The sequence below is a fragment of the Electrophorus electricus genome, chromosome 23 (genome assembly GCF_013358815.1).
Source record: "Electrophorus electricus isolate fEleEle1 chromosome 23, fEleEle1.pri, whole genome shotgun sequence".
Lineage (NCBI taxonomy): Eukaryota > Metazoa > Chordata > Actinopteri > Gymnotiformes > Gymnotidae > Electrophorus > Electrophorus electricus.
The window spans coordinates 886,805-906,836 of record NC_049557.1 but is presented as its reverse complement, the minus strand read 5'-3'; the positions used below and the strand labels follow the sequence as shown (position 1 = coordinate 906,836).

General features: G+C 37.1%; 1 protein-coding gene across 5 annotated transcripts in view; it reads left to right on the top strand.

Moving 5' to 3' along the window:
- The window catches only part of dtx1 (deltex 1, E3 ubiquitin ligase), a 31,993-nt gene extending 12,768 nt beyond the window's left edge, over positions 1-19,225 (top strand). For 3 of the 5 annotated variants that reach the window (XM_035522133.1, XM_035522134.1, XM_035522132.1), the window contains 7 exons: positions 7,566-7,630; positions 7,786-7,947; positions 13,255-13,316; positions 13,662-13,820; positions 15,755-15,916; positions 17,153-17,242; positions 17,382-19,225. In XM_035522133.1, coding sequence (XP_035378026.1) covers positions 7,566-7,630; positions 7,786-7,947; positions 13,255-13,316; positions 13,662-13,820; positions 15,755-15,916; positions 17,153-17,242; positions 17,382-17,606 — 925 coding nt within the window. In that variant the 3' untranslated portion in view covers positions 17,607-19,225. The remainder of the gene's footprint in view (positions 1-7,565; positions 7,631-7,785; positions 7,948-13,254; positions 13,317-13,661; positions 13,821-15,754; positions 15,917-17,152; positions 17,243-17,381) is intronic. The other 2 variants (XM_035522135.1, XM_035522136.1) reach the window with 2 other exon arrangements.
- The last annotated feature ends 807 nt before the right edge of the window (positions 19,226-20,032 follow it).

Here is a 20,032-nt window from a genome sequence, read left to right as displayed (position 1 = left end):
TCCTCATTCATTATAAATGCAAAATTGAATACTGCAAATATAAACAAAACATTTAGGGCTTTTAAATCTGGTTTGTTATTCTATTTACTGTAAAATTCTATGAAGAAAATATGTACCCAGCCTCTTTACTACTCACTTTAGTAGCACTTTACAGTAGTAATGAAAGTGCCACTTCGTTGTTCTGAAAGTCATCACAGTGGCTTTAATATGCATATTGTAACCACTTTAATTTAGAAAAGGTCTGGTCTAGAGTCTGTCAGCCTTGAATTAATTTTGAAAGATGTAATTTACTGCAACTGCTATGACAGAAGTGGCACATGACCTATACTTCTGTAATACCAGCTGAGTATGAAAATTTGACGTTGTATTGCGCACCACCACATCGTTAACACACCTGTTTGATTCAGTAAGGCAAAGCAGGTTATATGAGAAATGTAAATATTAAAAATGGGTTTAAGGCTTTAGAATATGTGGTATTAGTCTAAATGATTTATTATCTATATGACTACATTTTCCCTCTGTTTTCTTTTTCTTTTACCCTTCTGTGTTCAGATCAGGTGTTCTCATTTTAATGGTGCAATGTGTAATCAGCCTATCGTGATCGCAGTTAGCTTGGATTTCCCCGCTACCGAACCACAGGCAGCTTCAGCTCGTAGCCCTCTGTGCAGTGGCGCAGTGGTTTAACCTGTATACGGATATGGATAGACTTTTTAAATGCGGATGAAATATGCACATGTTTGTACAAGGCAACTTGAGGAAAGGTGAATAATGGATGAAAAGAAAATGGGAGCTTCCGCAGAACAAGGAACACACAGCCAGACTGGCACACACTAAGTGAAGGAACCAAATGCTGAGTAAGTCTGGGGCAGATATGGCACTGATACAAGAGAGAGACAGAAAGAGATGAAGAGAGAGACAGAGTCACAGACAGAAACAGAAAGACACAAAGGTGCAAGCTTTGTTCCCAGTCGTGTGGTTCCAGTGGTTAACCTACATGTGCATGCAAATAACAGATAATAATACACATTTGGGCCAGAGTGTGCTAGTTTCCCTTATTTACATAAAAAGAGATGTTATGCATCACTACATATTTACATTCATGACCTGATTAGAAAACAAGTTTAGTATTGTGAAGGCACACTCATTTCATTTTTATATGAAGTCAGTTTTGTAAATGTCCCTATCGGTGTAGTATACATGACCTCTTTGTGGAGGCTTACTTCACTTCTCCAGCTCGTACATAGGGGAAAACAGACAGTCATTTTCACAGCGAGTGTGAACAAACAGCCACCAGGGGGCATAATCACGCAGTCACTGGCGTCAGCAGTGTGCACGTATTCATTCAGCACTGAATCACCACCTATATTGTTGATTTAACTCTTACAGTGTAATTTGTGTCCAGCTGGACTGTAGTTGTTCATTCTACAGAGGCTGTTTAGGAATGAACATATAAAAGAATTGAAATAATGTAGACACATTATTTTGTATATTAAAGCTGCGGTCACGATTTTTACAGTTCTCGCTAGATTCTGCAAGTCCTCCACCTCCTTTTAGTCCCACACCCTGTCTAAGCCTCTCTCCAAAGCCCCACCTGCTTAGCACTTAGCCTGTCTTTCGAAATGCTGTAGTGAGCTTTCCTATGCTGTAGTGAGTTACCAATTTTTATATGCTGATTATAGATCCTGCTACAGTCACTAAGACATTTTTCTCAGATCAGCTATTTTAGTGATAGATTTCAGGATGTAAGTACAATTTAGCTAAATTGTACTCTCAAAATAAATTGCTTATGGCAGATTTAATGTCCAGTAGAGTGTAAAGGTCTTCAGAAGAGTCAATTTTAAATGTTGACATATTTGACTATTCTTTGTGATACTGAACAATTATTCCTTTCTTCAAAAAGAAAAGCCTCCAGTTTGATTGAAAGAAGCAGAAATCTGCTTCACACCACAAATATACAGATATGCTCCACACTGCTCTATGATATGAAGTTCTCCTGACTGAGGTGGCTGTGAAAGGTACTAAACGTCATCCTACTATTGTGAAACTGCTCTTGAATTTATTTTGCAGTGTACATGGGGGAATTATTGTCCATCGGTATACATCGAAAGGTAAGACTGTTTGCCTCATAGAATGCACCCAGACCTGTAAAAGGGTCTTTGGGTGTTATATGACCATGCACAGCAGTCATTAGACTTCATGACACCCATGGGACAGCTACCCATACCATTATGGATCTAGCACTAGGTTTAACAGCTGTGGCTTCCGTGGGCTTTCTATGAATATAAACATGCTTGAATGTAAGAAAAAGCATGTGAAATTACTCATACTACAATATATATTGCAGTGTCAAATGTGCTTTTTATACCAGTTTATTTGTCGGTCTTGGCTAGATGCAATTTCTGAATGGTAGACCCACCATAAATTTAGCTTTATGGAGTTCACAATATAGTTTTTGCTAAGAGTGGCTCACAAATGAGTTCATTCAATTTTGTGGAAATTTTGGAGTTGGTACATTTGTGGTCTTTAGCACCTGTTAGCAATTATCCATGTATCCCTGCCAGTGATATTTGACTTGTCACCAGTACTTAATTACTTACTAGTTAAAGTGCTTTATCAGGTACCACTGTGTGTCCACCCCCTGCATTTATGCACATATACATATGTACATGATTAATATGGATAATAAACAAATACAGACTTGAAACTACTGATGCAGACCTAGTAAAGGTTGAGAAGAGCAATAGAAGTACTGACATTATTTCACTTAAAAGCATTAATAAAAGTAAATAGCACCTTGCACCTTCTCAGGCACTCAAGCATTCTCAAGCACCTTCAGTATTTTATGTGTATGCCCAGTCTTAGAGCTTAAGTATATTGGACATAGTACTCTGAGTATGAATTCATCCTGAGTCTTGAGTGCTTTGGCTGTTTTGAGCGTGGTGGCTGGTGTGAATGCATTGGCTATTCTAGTTAAGAGGTATACACAGAGAGCCCCAAAGTGGTGTACTTTAGAGCTGTTTTTCATTTCCTCTTTTAGTCAGGCTGTGAGTATAAATGCGTCCGCATGTATGTAGCACAATTTGGAGACATTACTCAGGTTACTCAGTTTAAAGTTGGGCTTAAGTTTAATCATAACATTATTTAACTATAGCAATACACCCATCACTGAATATATCTTTTAAATACAGTAATATAAGTGTGTGTGTGTGTGTGTGTGTTTGCATACACATGCATGTTTGGAGGCATGCGTGCTAGTGTGAACAGGAAGTGTTTCTTATTTAACAGAGTTTAGAGAGATGGCAGGAGAGGATGAGGATGAGAGAGGGTAAGATCTGTTTCGTTCATTCTTTTGCCAAGAGCAGCATAGCCTGAGCTCACTGTTACTTTGAAATGGCAGGGAATGATTCAGGAAAGGTTGGCAAGCAAGATGGAAGACAGAAAAATACTGTGTTCCTGGTTATACATTTTTTAGCCAAAATTTCTTTCATTCTGTCTTTTTTATCCTTTGTCATTCCTGCACCTATTATCCAATTTAAATAGAGAAGGTGATCACATCTCTTCGGTGTCTCTTCTTTCAACTGTTGATTCTCATGTGTTTTTGTCTGATGACTTCCTGTTTCCTTAGGGCTTGTGCTGAAAGCTATTAGTCATGCCAAGCATACCATACAATGACCTTATTCTGCAGTTATTAATTTAAAAATAAACAAACAAACCAAAAAAAGGAACATCCAATAGTTTCACATAGAAGACATCTCTTGGGAGAAGCTTGTCATGCTAGTGAAAGTTATTTTGGATGTCAGTTCTTTACATTTGTCGATCTGTAGTAGTTTGTTGACAGAATGTCTCATTTCATGCTAATTTATTTAGTATGTTTAGATGTATTTTTCTGTTCAGTAACATTTTTCTTTTCTGTGCTGTGGCAGTTAATGGTTCTTTAATTTAACCTTGCTATAGTAACAAAGAGGTGTTTTCATAGATAAAGTTGAAATGCGAGATATTTCAAATGGAGGATTCTTTTACTTTGGGCTGTTGTGGACTAGTATGTAGTTCACACTAGTAAGATTTTAACACTGTATTTGATGTCTCGGACCCGTGTATTTGGTAGACAATTGAGCTCGGAACCCCTTAGTTCCGTGTAGTGTATTTGTTCTGTAGTGTATTTGTTTGGACTGAAACATATATTCAGTTAAAATTTTTTTAGCAACATGTGAGGCTGAAGCTCCTTTGGCCAACAAAAATGTACCTTAGTCACTCACACATGAAGCATGAAAATAGATTAGATTTTATATCACGGCACTGGAGGATAATGAGTTTCTGGTTGCTTCATGTTTGATTTTTCTCAAATCTTTTTTTTCTCAACATTTTTCTTGCGACCCTGTTGACTATTTGCAACAAAACGTTTGATGGTTCTGTGATCACGCCCCAATATCTTAGCAATTTTAAGAGTCCTGCATCCCTCTGGCTTTTTACAATTTTTGATGTTTTGGAATCAGTTAAATCTCTTTTTTGGCCTATTTTGCCTGAGGAAAAGAAGCTGTCTAATAATTATGCATCCCTTGATATAGGGTGTTGATCTCCTTAGGCCACATCCTCCCTCATTACACAAATACACATCACCTGATATGCTTCAATAAGTAAATCCAGTAAGCATTCAAGTGTATATAGCTTGGAGTTGGAAAATATGCATAAAAATGATGATATGGTCAAAATACTCTCTTGCCTAATAATTGTGTACAGCAGTGACGCCATACAATCTACAACTGTAGCAAATGGTCCACAGATGCATTTGGATTTGAGAATGGGTATTAAGCATTTAGTTTATGCATGGCAAGCTTGTGGAGCTGTTGAATGGGCATTACCATTCCAAGCCTAGTGAGCATTTTAACAGCAGTTCAAGTTCCAGAATTCCAGAAACAGAAAACTGACTGAGAGTGTGTCAGATTTGTGAACTGCAGGTTGATGGAAATGCTGCAAGACATTTTTTTGTGGCATCCAGGATGATTGCATGCCGTGGAAATTATTAGCAGAGCCAGAGCTGACTTACAACAAAGTTTTGAAACTTGCTTAAGCAATTAAAATGGCATCCAAAGATATTCAGGATTTGCAGGGACAAAGTACACCTCACAGTGTTGGTACAGACAAATGCCAGGTGGAGGTGCACAAACTCTTTGCAAGAATGAAAACCTCTAGAGGGGATTTGAGTGGGTACAGTTGTGGAGGTGAGTACACGGATGTAGAGTGGTTTCACAAATGAATAGTGCCACAGATATAAGAAAGTTGGACATATGAAAAAGTTGTGCAGGGCAAGCTTACCTGTAGATCAGGTAGATCAATCCTGTATCGGGAAGAAAGAGAAAATATGAAAATAGGAAAATTAAAGAAGTTTATCACATAAGTTAAAATCCAAATGCTGACAGTAAAAGTGAAGAGTCACATGCAATTTGACTGGCACGAACATTCCCAAAGTAGAGCCAAACAAGCTACAACTCACTTCAATGATTTTGATATGAATTTTGAATTAGACACTGGGTGTATTTTGTCAATTTTGACTCTCAGATTTTGAATTCTCTAAATTAGAGTCTAGTGGGAACGGTTTTAAGTTAGGTGAGTGAGCACAATCTCAAAATTTATACAGGAGAGAGAGAATCTAGGGCTGGTTGTAGAGCGTATTATTATTAAGAATATTATCAAATAGTCAGCTATAGTAGTAGTTTCAGGAAAGGATCCAAACCTATTATGTTGAGGATGGGTCACAGATTTGGCTGTGGACTAGTGTGTGCCATAACAGATTGCTGAAACTACACAGACATTCCAAGAGGTGTTTGGAGAGCACGGCACTGTAATCAAAGAAGGAATTAGAACATGGCATACAAATGCTATTACAAACACTATTAAATATACTTGTACTTTATTACATATACTTGTACTTTATTACAAACACGATTAAATATACTTGTGCTTCATTACAAACACTATTACATGTACTTTATTACAAATACTAATTACAATTTGTATTTGGAACCTAAGATAGCTAAGCCTACAATAACACTGCCACTCAGTAATGCCACACTCATCAGTTCATTATTTCATTACATCATTACTTCATCAGTTCATTACTTCATTACACATGGAAACAAGATCAATGCTATTAAAATGTACCTTATGTTGTCCTTGTCACAGGGCAGTTTACAGATTTAAAATCGGTAATTGGATGGCTGAGATACACGGAAATGTTATTTTTGAGATTGAGACTGGGAAGGACTAGCTGGCTATCTTTGTTTTGGACTATTGAGTCCTAGCTCGTGAGTAGACAAGGTCGTAACACGTCAAATACAAAATTTTGGTGTCAAGACTATTCTATTGTATTGTTGGTTTTGCCATCTTTGCAAACAGTTTGAGTTAGTCAGACTGTTCAATCCTGTTCTGAAAGAAATATTCTTGTAAGAAGAGTTATATTCTTGTATTAGTTGAGTTATATTGCTTGATGTCAATAATAACATTTAACTTAGTGGGCAATCAAGTTACATGTTTACAATACAGTAGATTTGTGTCATTGTTATTAAGCTTATATATTTTTTGCTCCTTTTATGCTGTGAGAAAGGTAATAAAGGTATTAAACAGCCTTTTCTGGTACTTTTTTTAATTTTAAGATTAGTTGCAACAAAATGCACTTCAGAAATTAAGTGAAAAAATGTTCTATTATGGAGCTGTAAATTCAAATATTTTTAACTTTGTTTACTGGTTTTCATTCTAATTTGATGTTGTGGAAAATAAAGGTCAAGGAATAATTGTCCTCTTTTTGCCAGACAAAACATCACACTGCTTTTGTGTTTACAAATACTTACATTTTACATTTCTACAGGTAGTATTCATATGCTTTCAAAGTGACTCCTGGGTTCTGTGTACTTTTTGTATCAGTATTGAGTGAATGCCATATTCATTCAAACTTTTACATGCAATAATAATATAAAACAATACTGAAGTAACTATTTAAAATATGTTACTCAGTTTGAGTAATCTAATAGAATACATTACAAATTACATTCAAGGGCATGTATTCTATAATCTGTAAGGATATAGTTTTAAAGTGACCCTCCCAACACCGAGTACTACTAATAACTTATCAGTAATTAAAAGCCCTATCTGAAAAACAAATGTTTCTTGCTACAATGTAAAGACAACTTTATTGATAACTTTATTATTCTCTCCCTCCTTCTCGCTCTCTCATTCTTTTGTTCTTTTATAACAGGAGAGTAAAGCTTTATTTAAGCATGGTTATGTTTGGACAGTACTACATTCTTCAAAATCGCTATTTTTTGCTATCGTTATCCTTCAGTCACGAAAAGTCAGCTGAGTCATATGCCTAAGTCATATAGCTCTGATCTTTATTTACTTTAGGTTGTATCCTGATTTTTAATGTAATGCAAGAACATTTTGTACAGCCTCTAGCTGAATATTAACTGTAAAGAGGGTTAAGGTTGTATGGTAAAGCATGCCGTACTACCTTTTTTGTTACAGTGCATTTTTGTTAAAATGTGTTTTTTGTTTATGTGCTCTCTCTTTAGCAGGGTACCTGCCCTGCCTGTTAAAAATCTTTCTGGCTCAGGATCTCTCCATCCAGCGCTAGCAGGTAGGTGTTCACTTAGACACACACACACACACACACACACACACACACACACACACACACACACACACACACACACACACACACACACACACACACACATACCAAAGAAAGACACGAACACACAGGCACACATTAATTCTTTGTAATTTTGTTAGGTATGACAGGTATTCTGATGTGTGCCGCGGGGCTCCCTGTGTGTTTGACTCGCGCTCCCAAACCCATTCTGCACCCACCGCCAGTCAACAAGAGCGACCTGAAGCCTGTACCGGGAGTCAATGGCATCCGTCGTAAGACCAATAAGAAACACCTCCGCAAAGGTGAGAAGGGGAAGGTTTCAAATAATTTGCATGCTTCCCACTGCTTAATGCCTGTTCCTTTTAAGAAAAAGCTGCTGGCTCTGTTTTGCTGGTCTCAGTCGAAAAAGTTATCAGCTAATTTGTAAGGTGTATCTTGGACCACAGTTGGTCTAAGTCTTGACTTGATTAGTTAAGGTTGAGGTCTTGGCTTGGTCATGCCTAAGGTGGTCTCTAACAGCATTATTTGATCTGGGTAGCAGTACAGATGTACAAATTATTTGTGCTGGCCATTTGCTGTTTTGGTTTCATAAGAGTAATTTTTGGAATGGAAACACACATATAAACATCTCATATGAACAAGAGCAGAACAGTATGCTAGGCCTTGTGGGACATCATCAATAATTTACCTGACACATACACATGACCTTTTCTTGCATTCACATAGAACAGTGAAAATCATATAAACAAATGTGGGTAAAATAAGTATTGAAACTAACATTTATTCATGAACTACACACACACACACACACACACACACACACACACACACACACACATATATATGTGCGGTTTTTACATCTGCATCTATCTATCTATCTATCTATCTATCTATCTATCTATCTATCTATCTATCTATCTATCTATCTATCTATCTATCTATCTATCTATCTATTACATCTGCATCTCTCTCTCTCTCTCTCTCTCTCTCTCTCTCTCTCTCTCTCTATATATATATATATATATACATATGTGCAGTTTTTACATCTGCAACTGAAATGGTCAGACACACAAGCTCTTCTGAAAGCTCTGTCACACACATACGCTATGAAGCAAGGGTGGTTAGTGCCGGCCTCCGTGCCATACGCAACCCAACAAGACAGTCGGATCCTACCCACGAGGCAATTAATAAATAAATAGACAACAACAAAAAAAGCAATTACTCTTTTCCTGTGATAAAAAAAATAAAAGAAAATAAAATAGTGGTGGTCCCTTCAACTGTATGTCTGTCCAGGTCACAGTCAGGGTAAATGCAGCATGTATGTAGTGGTTAGGTCAGGGCAGGTCATGTCATGTCATGCAGTTAGGTCAGATCATGTCATCTGGCTAGTTCAGTTCATGGCGAGTGACGTGGAATGAAAAGCAGATGTAAAATATGCTTTACAAGGGAAATGGACAAATGATTACTGTTTTGTAGTAAAAGGCAAACCAGTGTGCATAATTTGTGGAGATGCACTCACAGTGATGAAAAAAGCCAATCCTGAGTATCATTACAGCTCAAAACATGCTAAATTGGATAAGCTGCAAGGACAGTCGTGACTGGATAAAGTTAACGCTCTTCGATAGTAAAGGAGTGCCTTGTTCCTGCTGTGTTGCTGCAGGCAATGGGCAAAGTAAAATTGCTCCAAGTGTAATTGTGATATGTCTTCAATAATTTAGTATGACCCTTGAATTATGTGATAAAAATTGAAATGGCCCTTGATAGGCACTCCCCTGGTGTGAAGAGTTCATACATCCTTCACCAAAAAAGAATTATAAGTCTACCATCTCATGCACGTGAGATTTTTTCTATTATTCACTAATGAAAATTAAGGGAGGAAACTTAACATAGCTGTATGAAAGAAAATCAAGCAGAAATATACGAAATGCTTCACATATGTGCGATGATTATCTCGATTTTAAACTGAAAGCATTTAAGTTTAAATGGAAGGTGTTTCGGTGTAATAGGATGCTTAACTAATAGCTAATAGTCATGGACCAAACCAGCAATGACCAGTTTGTTAATGAGGCAGTTGGTTTGTTAAAAAACATTTTATCCTCCCATGACATGATCAATACATTAGCCATGAAGACCCATCGCGCTGCAAAGGAAAAGAGCACTGCAATTACATAAAGCATTTTAATCAAAATGAAATCGCTACATTTACGATTTGCGGTGCAAATTCATAAAACTCAAATTCAGAAATGCTGCAAATCCAGCCACAACACAACGGAAGCGTTTCGCAGGACACGCAGAGAGGAGGGACTCCTATGAGACCAGCGGTAATCGAGTAGCTGATGAAAAAATAATTATGTTTGCGATTGCCATGGTTCTATTTATTGTTTAGGCTAATACATAATGAACATCTGACCTATTCATGCTGACCTATTCATGTTTGTAGGTGGTACAGAACGTAGCCTTAAAACACGCTAATAGAAATCCCATTTAACACGACTAAGTGTTAATATGTAATTAGATAGCTAGATTCAGAGTGTTACTAGATTTAAAGCATAGGCTACGTTTTTGTTCACGTTTGATAGTTTAGCTAGTCTGCTACAGTCATCTGTCTTGTTTTTACTATCTTATCTAAAGTGTGATATTTTTACATACATAAAAAATATGGGGTCATGTTTAAATTTGTGTAAAATTTGGATTTTGTTTTATCAGCATTTTTTTTTACAACCTAGCAGTAGCAACATAGGCACGAATAGGTCAGTTGTTCGTTGTGTAGCATATACTAGTCACAGAACTGTGGTAATTCCAAATATAAATTACTTTCACAAGTTGTTGGTTGTCCATCTACTTTCCGTGCACTCGGAAACGGATTTGTGACTGGATTTGCAGCATTTCTGAAGTTGTACGCGTTCTCTGACATTGTATAGCGTTCATGCATTTGCGTCGAGTTTCTGAAATGTAGCGCATGTGATGTCATGTTGAATATGTTTAGTGTAGTTGCAGCGCATTTTTCATGGATTTTCCCGGCCACCGTAGATCAGCAGCATAGCAGCGTCTGTACAAGTAAATGCATAAGCATAGCCAGCTCCTACAATTTATAATGTAGCGTCGGCGTCTGTTGAGTCCCACTTGAAGGAGCAATGTCATTTTGTCCCAATCGTTCTTTTTTACATCATGAAATTATACTGACACTATTATACTAGTTGCCTGGATGTTTCAGAGATTCCGTGCTAGGTTAAATATATTTTAAACATGGCTATCTTCATATGGGAACCCGCTCTATGGAGAATAAACTGGTTCATTTAAGGACTACACAGGAATTTGATGTTTCATGAGCTGCACTTTGTAAAAAAATCACTTTCAAATATATTGTTTGCTAATTTTTTACTTATTAAAAATGACTTATTATTCCTTTAAGAACCTTCTTCCCTGGCAGTAGTGGACAAATCTCAAGTGCTGGTGCTACACAGGCTCAATCGAATTCTGGCTCTCTCAGCTACAATACATTACTTTGCTTTCTGCACTACCTGGGCTTCAAAACTTTGGAATAGGTTTATTTTCCTGTTTACTACATTGTAATTTTAGTTCAGCTATCAGCACATCTAATTACATGAACAAGTTTGCTAATGTTGCTAATGTTACATTAAATGACTATTGCTGTTTCCAGTCTGAAACCTTTTGTGCTATTAATTTACCATGTCTGTTAGCTATAAGGTTTGTGCTGTACAGAACAGCTCTCATACAGATTTATAATTACATGCAATAGCTTACTAGCTAGGTTTACTCTCATATTTTGATTTAAGTTAGAACACAATCAAATGATCAACTATCGTTTGGTGTCAGAAACATTTCATGAAGTCTATGTTAAATGTTTATCTGAAAACGTAAGTGACTGTACAGCTAAATTATTCATATTTTGATTCCAGGTTATGTCAATTCGATGTGTCTTGCTGGGGCACAAGTATATTTTACATTTTAGTGCAGTAAAAATCCTTGGTAGATCACTCTAAGGGTTGTTGTTATTGCTTTGGTGTCCTCTAGAGGCTCAAGGCGTCGCACTAGCGGACAAAGATGTCATCTTGCCTCTCAGACCTAATAATGAAATAGTTGTTAATCCAAGAACGAAGCACAGGCTTTTGCAGTAGTTTATGTATTTATTTATTTTTTTATTTTTTGTACTAGTGGGTTTTACAATAAATGATTGAACACCAAATCATTGTCTGTGTCTATACAGAGTTCTTGGTGAATGCCAAGACATATGGCAATTCTTTGCCAGTTCATTCAGATGAGTGGCTAATCTGTACATCTTCAATATTATACCTTGGCAACCTGGTTGCCTGCCCTGCATAGTGGGTGGGATAACTACAGTTGGAACGTGCTTCCTTGAATCAAAGCGGTATAACAAAAACAAACAAACAATGAAAAAAAAAGCATGTATAGACAGATTTAAGAGTGACCATTGTATCTCTACAAGGCTCTGGGGCAAATTGGACAACCCTTAGAATAGTGCTTATGGTATGGGCACGGTCATCAAGCTATTTGTCATCTATCCAGAGTAATTGTCTCATTGTATTCTATCTCACTGAATCTCTGTCTCATTGTATTTCCTCAGTACAATGGCATGCACATTTAATGAACTGAATATCTTCTTCTTGATCTTTACACTCCATCATTAGCATAGTTTGGACTAGGAAAAAACAAAAAAGATTCTTAAAATAATTTTCTCAAGGTCTACATCTATTGTACATCTAATCAGACCCCGAAAAGCTGCCTTCCTATTAAACTGAAACAGATTCCTGTTAAATTTTCCATGGATTCAAAATCTTTTAAATTGTCAGTATTTGGATTTTCACTAGCCAAATTAAATTAAAAATGAAAAAAAAAATAGTTTTAGTGCCATGTTTTAGTGTTGAATGTAATACATTTTATATGGATGTTTGTAAACATTTTCATTAGCATACACAAGAACATGAGATTTAATTTGTGTGTATAAGTGTTTATTGTGTGAGAGACTATTTCACTGATTAATGCAACATTTTTGTGGGTGTGAGCATGGATATTTTCAGTGAAGGATGTATGAACTCTTCAAATCTGACTCTGGTGGAGTTTTCAGTGAAGCATATAAGAATGTTTTATGTGTGTAAGAGAGAGACCATATTCAGTATCAGATTTAAAACATGTGTGAGAGTATATCTGCTAGTTCTACTAGCAAGGTAATTTCATTCATCTAAGAGTGTCATTTGTATTTTAGTGTTTGTTTCTTTGTGTATCTTTATGATTTTCAATGTTGTATTTGAATGCAAACAAAGTTAATATGTGTACACATCAGGTAAATTAATGTCCCACATGGCTTCTCATAGCACTAATCCTGAACTAATCCTGCACACACATAAATTAATGAGGTGCTTAAATTTGCCTTCTTATTTTCATGACAGTTCCATGGAGTTAGGGAAATTCACACATAATATTTCTATGAATTATGCTTTAAGGTATCTTTCAAAATGAGAATTAGTGAGTGTTCTGTTGCCTTGTGATCTGAATTTGTTTGTGCATACATATCTGTGTGTGCGCACACATGGACTTGTGTGTATTCATACATGCTGCTTCATCACCAGGCAAGAACCCGGAGGATGTCGTCCGCAGATATACAGAGAAAATCAAAGTAGCTCCTGATGAGGTGAGTGCTGCCCACTCCTCTTCTCCACACTGAGAACACCTTTCAGAGCGCTTACACTGGAACAGTTTGAATAGTTTAATGGGGCACTCTACTGTGTAATGTTATTATAATAAATTTAATATTTAAGTTATTAAATATTATTAGTTATTAGGCTTACATTATCTACAGGGGCACATTCTGACGTATTGAAAAGACCACTCGAGGAGATTACACAGTGCTTCTTATTTTCTATTTTCAACAATATTTGGTTTCAAATTTATTTAGTCCTATTAAAAAGCTTTTAGCAAGCATTACATACACACTAATGTTGTTTGGTTTGCTGCTCTGATTTTCTTTTCTGATTAGGACTGTACCATCTGCATGGAAAGGCTGATAACATCATCAGGCTACGAGGGTGTGTTGAGTCACCGGGGCATTAAGCCAGAGCTGGTGGGCAAACTAGGGAAATGCAGCCATGTATTTCATCTTCTCTGCCTGGTAGCCATGTATAACAATGGCAACAAGGTCAGTCTGCTGTGGGTGTAGCCTAGAATCACAGAGGAATTAAATTGACTATTATTTAATATAATATTGCACTTGAATTCTATACTTAATATATGGTAAACTGTACAATCAAATTATAAAGAAGACAAAATAATGGAGGCATCGGATTATATTATTTGGATATTATATTGATATCAGAAAGAAGATATTGTACTGCCTTATGTCTTTAGATCAGGTTCCATCATTTTTACAATACTGTTTTACAAGTTAATATAATCTTTACGAAGTGGGAGAACGCAACACGAGATGAAGGCTTTCTTTGATTTCCTTAGATGAGAATCCTATACAATCTTAGAAAAATAATTTAAGACTACTCATCATTCATATCACTTACTTCCAGTACTTTTAAGGTTTTGATTTGTGTATTGCATCATTTTGTGCACTTTTAATGCTAGGTTTGGCTATATCTGTAAGTGAAACAGAAGCACACTGTTTGATATATGCCAATGATCTACAGTTTCAAGTCAGGGAGATTGAAATAAACAACGAAAAATGTTGCCTGTGTAATACAGGATTCTTGGACCCTTTACTCTTTTCTACAAATACTGTCTGACAAAGGAGTGTTAGTGATGTCAGTATTCATAAAGAGAATAAAAGAGAATTATAAAAGAAACCTGATATAATCACTAGTTTATTGGTGTGACTCATAATGTTTGGTTTTTTTTTTTTCAGTTTTATAGTTTAGTCACAAGTTTAATCACACCCTAGATCTATGGATGTTAACACAATACTTACAATACTTAAAGTGTCCCTGGCTGTGATCACCATGTCTGCTTTGAATTTCAACTCTTGTATTCATTCTTATTTTTGTAGGACAAATGTGCTTACACCATTTATAGATAAAGCACTTATAATCTTCTAGACTTAAACAAACTGTGCAGATAGTCATGTGAAAGATCACAATTACAATTGTTTGCCTGTTCAAATACTTCACTAAGATCTACTTTGGACAGTGCTGCACCATGTTATATAAGAAAAACAATTGATCCTGAGAACAACATGCCCTTGACAGTGTGATGGCAGAAAGATTAGAAGATGGTAGAAAATTGGAAGTCTTCTGAACAGCTCGTTACAGAGCAACTTATTCTCCAAACTAACTTGGAACCCTTACTAATAGCACAGTAGCAAAGAATCATCTCTGGCTAATGTTCAGTGATCTACTGCTAGCCTTGTATTGTAGATAATGTGTATTGCATAGTATGAAATCATGCATTCACTTTCCGCAGTGTGCAGTTACTGTTGGATGTGAGTGCATGATTTGACCCCAGTGACCATAACATTTGAAAGGATAGGCTTGAAAGCATGATTAGTCCTTGCCTGGTTTAAAGGTTTCTAAAATAGCACTACCAGTTTGTTAGTTTGAGTGGCAGATTTTTCAGATTCTAAAAGAGTGCAATACTCTTCCACATGGTTCAGTTCTAAGCCCCTTGTTGTTTAAGACCCAGATTACAAAAGTGGGACATGTTGCTTGCCAAAAAGAAAGCAATAGCTTGAATGGCTTCCCCGACATTATTAGGAATGCAAATTTAAAATGGCATGCCTAAACACAGTTTGTTGTGTATGTATTTTATATTTCCGATATGTAGTATATTATTTCAGAAATGTTGTTTATTCTCATTATATGAACTTTGATTAATATTTCTTGTATAAATCGCTTCAAAATTGAAATCAGAATTAATAATTGCTATATAAATAATGTTGTTAAATAATGGTGTTATCATTATTTTTTAAACCACCTAACATTTTACAACCTATCAGCACTGCTTTCAATGTGTAGGAAAATTATATCAAAGTTTTAAGAAATCTGACTGATATGTTCCTCAGGGTTTTACCTCATAACAAATATGTGTTTTGATGGAAATACAAATTTTAATAATTGTGCTTTTCCTTCCTAGGATGGCAGTCTTCAGTGCCCTACATGCAAGGCGATCTATGGGGAGAAGACAGGCACCCAGCCCCCTGGGAAGATGGAGTACCACATCATCCCACACAGTCTGCCTGGCTACCCTGATTCAAAGACCATACGAATAGTCTATGACATTCCTGCTGGCATGCAGGTGTGTGTGTGTGCATGTGTGTGTTTATGTGTGTGTTTGCATGCATGAAGACATGAGGGACTACAGAAAATGGTGGAATGGCCATATAAAACATACTTCATGAGCTCAAAGCTTTTGTCCTTTAAATTGTGCACATAAATCATGGTCACATGTGGCTAGCATCTTCCTGTGCCTACATATCTCACACATCATTCCCCCATGCGACTGAGACACATTACTAATCTAACACACTCTGAACAGGAAGTGGTGGAGTGATGGGGTTTTTGCTTAGAAAAGATGTTTTGAAAACAAATGTGTCATTCCATCTCTTACACAGCACCCTTTTATCAGGTAACACAATGTCAGCCTTACATCTGTTATATGTCATATGTGTTATATGGCTGAATGTGGCTTAGAAGGACAGATGCATTTGTACTACTGATATATATGGCTAAAATGCCTCTCAGACCACTTCCTGCAGTGCTTTGAATTAATCTATTTAGGGCATTGGTGGCTCAGTGGTTAAGGTACTTAACTAGTAATTAGAAGGTTGCCAGATCAAGCCCCACCTCTACCAGGTTACCACTGTTAGCCCCTGAGCAAGGCCCTCAAGTTGTATTCAGTCAGAATTGTACGTTGCTTTGGATAAAAGTGTCAGCTAAATGTTATATGTAGCCTACTTGTTCTGCACTTAAGAATTAACCACAGTCATGATCCTTATGTTTGGTATAGTCAGCTTGCCATATGTTAATCTCGGTGCAAAAGTATTTGTTGTGAACAGCTGCTTTAGAGGCATACTCAGGAGCATATTTAATTACATTTTGCATTGCAATTTGTTATTCTTTACTTAGGAAGAGATTTAATATTGAAAGCGCATTGCTTAAAATTCTTTTTTTCTCTCTCACTGATTAGCAACAAGCTCCTTTCATAGCAGTTTACATAAACACATTAACATCAATGAAAATGGAATCACTGTGTTGTGGCAGATGGCATGGGAAATGTGATCCAATACGGTAGAGCTGTTTATGTCTATTTGTTTACTGCATCTGTATTGGAGATAAATGCACAAACAGACCCCTGTAGTTCTAAACAAGGCCTCTCTGATAAAGTCTCCCACTGTTTCTGATGAGCCCTCAGAGCACTGTCAGCATTTTCTTTACCATAACATGTTAATTGAGAGAGACTTGTAGTGTGTGTGTGTGTGTGTGTGTGTGTATGTTTGTTTGTTTATATTTGGGCTGTCTCTGTTTTACGTAGACCGTAGAACATCCTAACCCGGGAAAGAAATTCACAGCGCGGGGTTTCCCTCGGCACTGCTATCTGCCTGACAATGAGAAAGGCAGGAAGGTGAGATTATGAGATTATCATTGCATTGTGGATGCTTTCACCAGGGTGCGCTCTGAAAACCATTTTATTGATTTATTTGTTCAATCAAAGTATAAATCCATGTATAAATGGATATTCTTGAATTAATTTTATATCTCAGGTGCTAAAGTTATTGATCATGGCGTGGGACAGGCGTCTGATCTTCACCATCGGAACATCCAGCACTACAGGTGAATCAGATACAGTGGTTTGGAATGAAATCCATCACAAGACTGAGTTTGGCTCCAACCTCACTGGCCATGGCTACCCTGACCCCAACTACCTGGACAATGTTCTGACTGAACTATCTGCTCAAGGAGTGGGAGAGGAGAGCCTAAAGGACTGATAAGAAGACTGTAGTGGGCTGCTGTGAATCGCATACATGCACACATAACTCACACCTCACACATGCCCTCCACATTTGGAGGAGCCTCTGACCTTTAGAGTGTCCTCTGACCTCTCACCTGAGAGTTCAAAAGGGATGGATGACCACAAATGTTATCTGAAGGAAACATAGACAGATGAGATTATGGCAGAGAAGGAGTTATGCAGTGATCTGTGCATTGATCAGTCATGATAACAATAGCATATTGATTCTCTTTCTGACTGACTGTCAGTCATTAGCACCTGAGATGGAGGAATAGACTTGTCTTTTTTCTTGATTACCAAAAATACTATGGGAGGTGCACTTTGTAAGGCACAACAGAGCTTTGCCTGGTTATATACTCAGTTGATATTGTGAAGGCTTTCAGACAAGTCCATGAGTCAGTGGACAGCATGGAAAACTATAATTTACATGGTGATTTTCTTAACCCAGGCCTGAGAGTGGGTGTGTGTAAGGGTTAAATGGCTCTGGATAGCAGAATTGAACAACATTATATTATGGATGATTTATTGATATTGGAGGTGGAGGTAAAGCTCATGCTCTCTTAATTTATGGTCTCTGGTTGTTTGATATATAACCACTTTATACATGGAGCATTTGCATTTGTGAATCTTGTGTGTTTTTTTACATCAGTCAGTCAGTCTATGTCTTGAGTCTTTTCTGATTAGTTTGTGTTCTTTTCTTTATCCTGTTATCCTTTTTTCTTGTTGAACAAGTTTTTAGAAAAAAGAGTATTTGATATGAAGTATGACTTGCTAAAACTTGTTTCAAGGACTCTGATGTTGAAGCTGCGGGTGGGAACTCTTGTCCAGGTCTGGCGAAGGCCTCAACGCTTCCTTTTGCTCAGTGGGAGAGAAGTGACTCTGATAAAGCGCTGAACTGGGCTTACTCAGATTGTGCTTGAGCAGATAAATCAGGACTCTGTGCTTCCGTTCAAGGTTAAATTCAATTATAGTGAACGATCTTGCCGTGACACTGCCCTTGTTGAGGTGTACCCACTCATTATAGCACCCATGGACACAGAGGGGCTCTGAGTGCAATCAATCTCAGCTTGGAGAGGTGTGTGTATGTGTGCACATGTGTGTGTTATTGCATTCATAAGCACTCTTCGGTCCCAAAGCAAGAGCTCTTTGTGTACTCCTCAGTGGAATATGCCACATAGAGGAGATCATCAGAGATTTTGGGAGTCCACTGGGTAGTGGAAACATCCATCACAGTGCAGCAATGAACAGCAATGCTAGCTGGCCCACTAGCAACTTAAAACCATTACTAAGGTTTTGAAGAGTGGTAAAAGGACATGAGGCCATTTCTCTGTGGAAGCAGAACGCAACCTTGAAGCTGGAGTCTGAGTGGTCTTCCGCATGTTTCTATAGGGCTTCCTCAGAGTCTGGAGCATTTTTTTTTTAACCCATAGCTGTTTTTTGTCCAGTTTGTCAGGGGTGCAGTTCTGTGTAGAAGTGATGGTCATCTTGTTGCTTTCTTGTATCTGCAAGGCATGTACATGACACTTTCAAATGTTGAACTCTCAAAAGCAGAAATCTCGGTCTTCCTGATCCTTCAAATAAAGCAGCTTTCTTTAAGCAATCCTTTGATTCAGTAATGTTTAAAATTAGTGTTTTGAAATGTCTTTGCCCTCTATAGTTTTTACATTCATATTTTCATAGTGTCATAGTAATGCTTTGAGGAAGTACCAATTCACACATATTTCCCAGCTTGACCTATTAACTTTTAAGTACGGTGTATTTTATTTTTTATACTCATAAATGTGCACACAGAAAAAAATATAACACATATAATATTTGATACATAATGCTTTTCCAAATCTGACAAAGAATATATTTTGTCAGAATTGTCAGGGACTGTTAAATGCATATGAAATGTTCAGAACGTAGTATAGTCCTAACTATGATCACTGTTGCTATGTTGATGATGTCAGGTTTGTGTGAATTCTACTATTGTAGCAGTCTGCTAGTGTTGGAAGGGGGGCCTTAGCAGCATGACTTTAACCCCCAACCTCACGTAAACGGGTTGTATACGTTTATATAACTGCAGGGAAAATTGCAAACACCATCACCTTTTCAAGTTCAATTCTTTTGATCGGCATAAAAAGAAAGAGCTGGGGATGGAGAGAGAGAGAGAGAGAGAGAGAGAGAGAGAGAGAGAGAGAGAGGGAGCGCACAAGAAGTGTAAGTCTTAAACTCATTTTTATTTTTCCAAGGACACCCTCCATGCTGCCTTTGTTTTAGGAGTTTTTCACAATTATATTTGTCAATTTAAATTTGAATTTGATACAACTCTCTTAATATGAATTGCAGCTGCTATGACATGATTACATGTGTGTGGTAAGGGATAGCATATGAAGCTGTTAAGAATCACTTCGTAGTGAC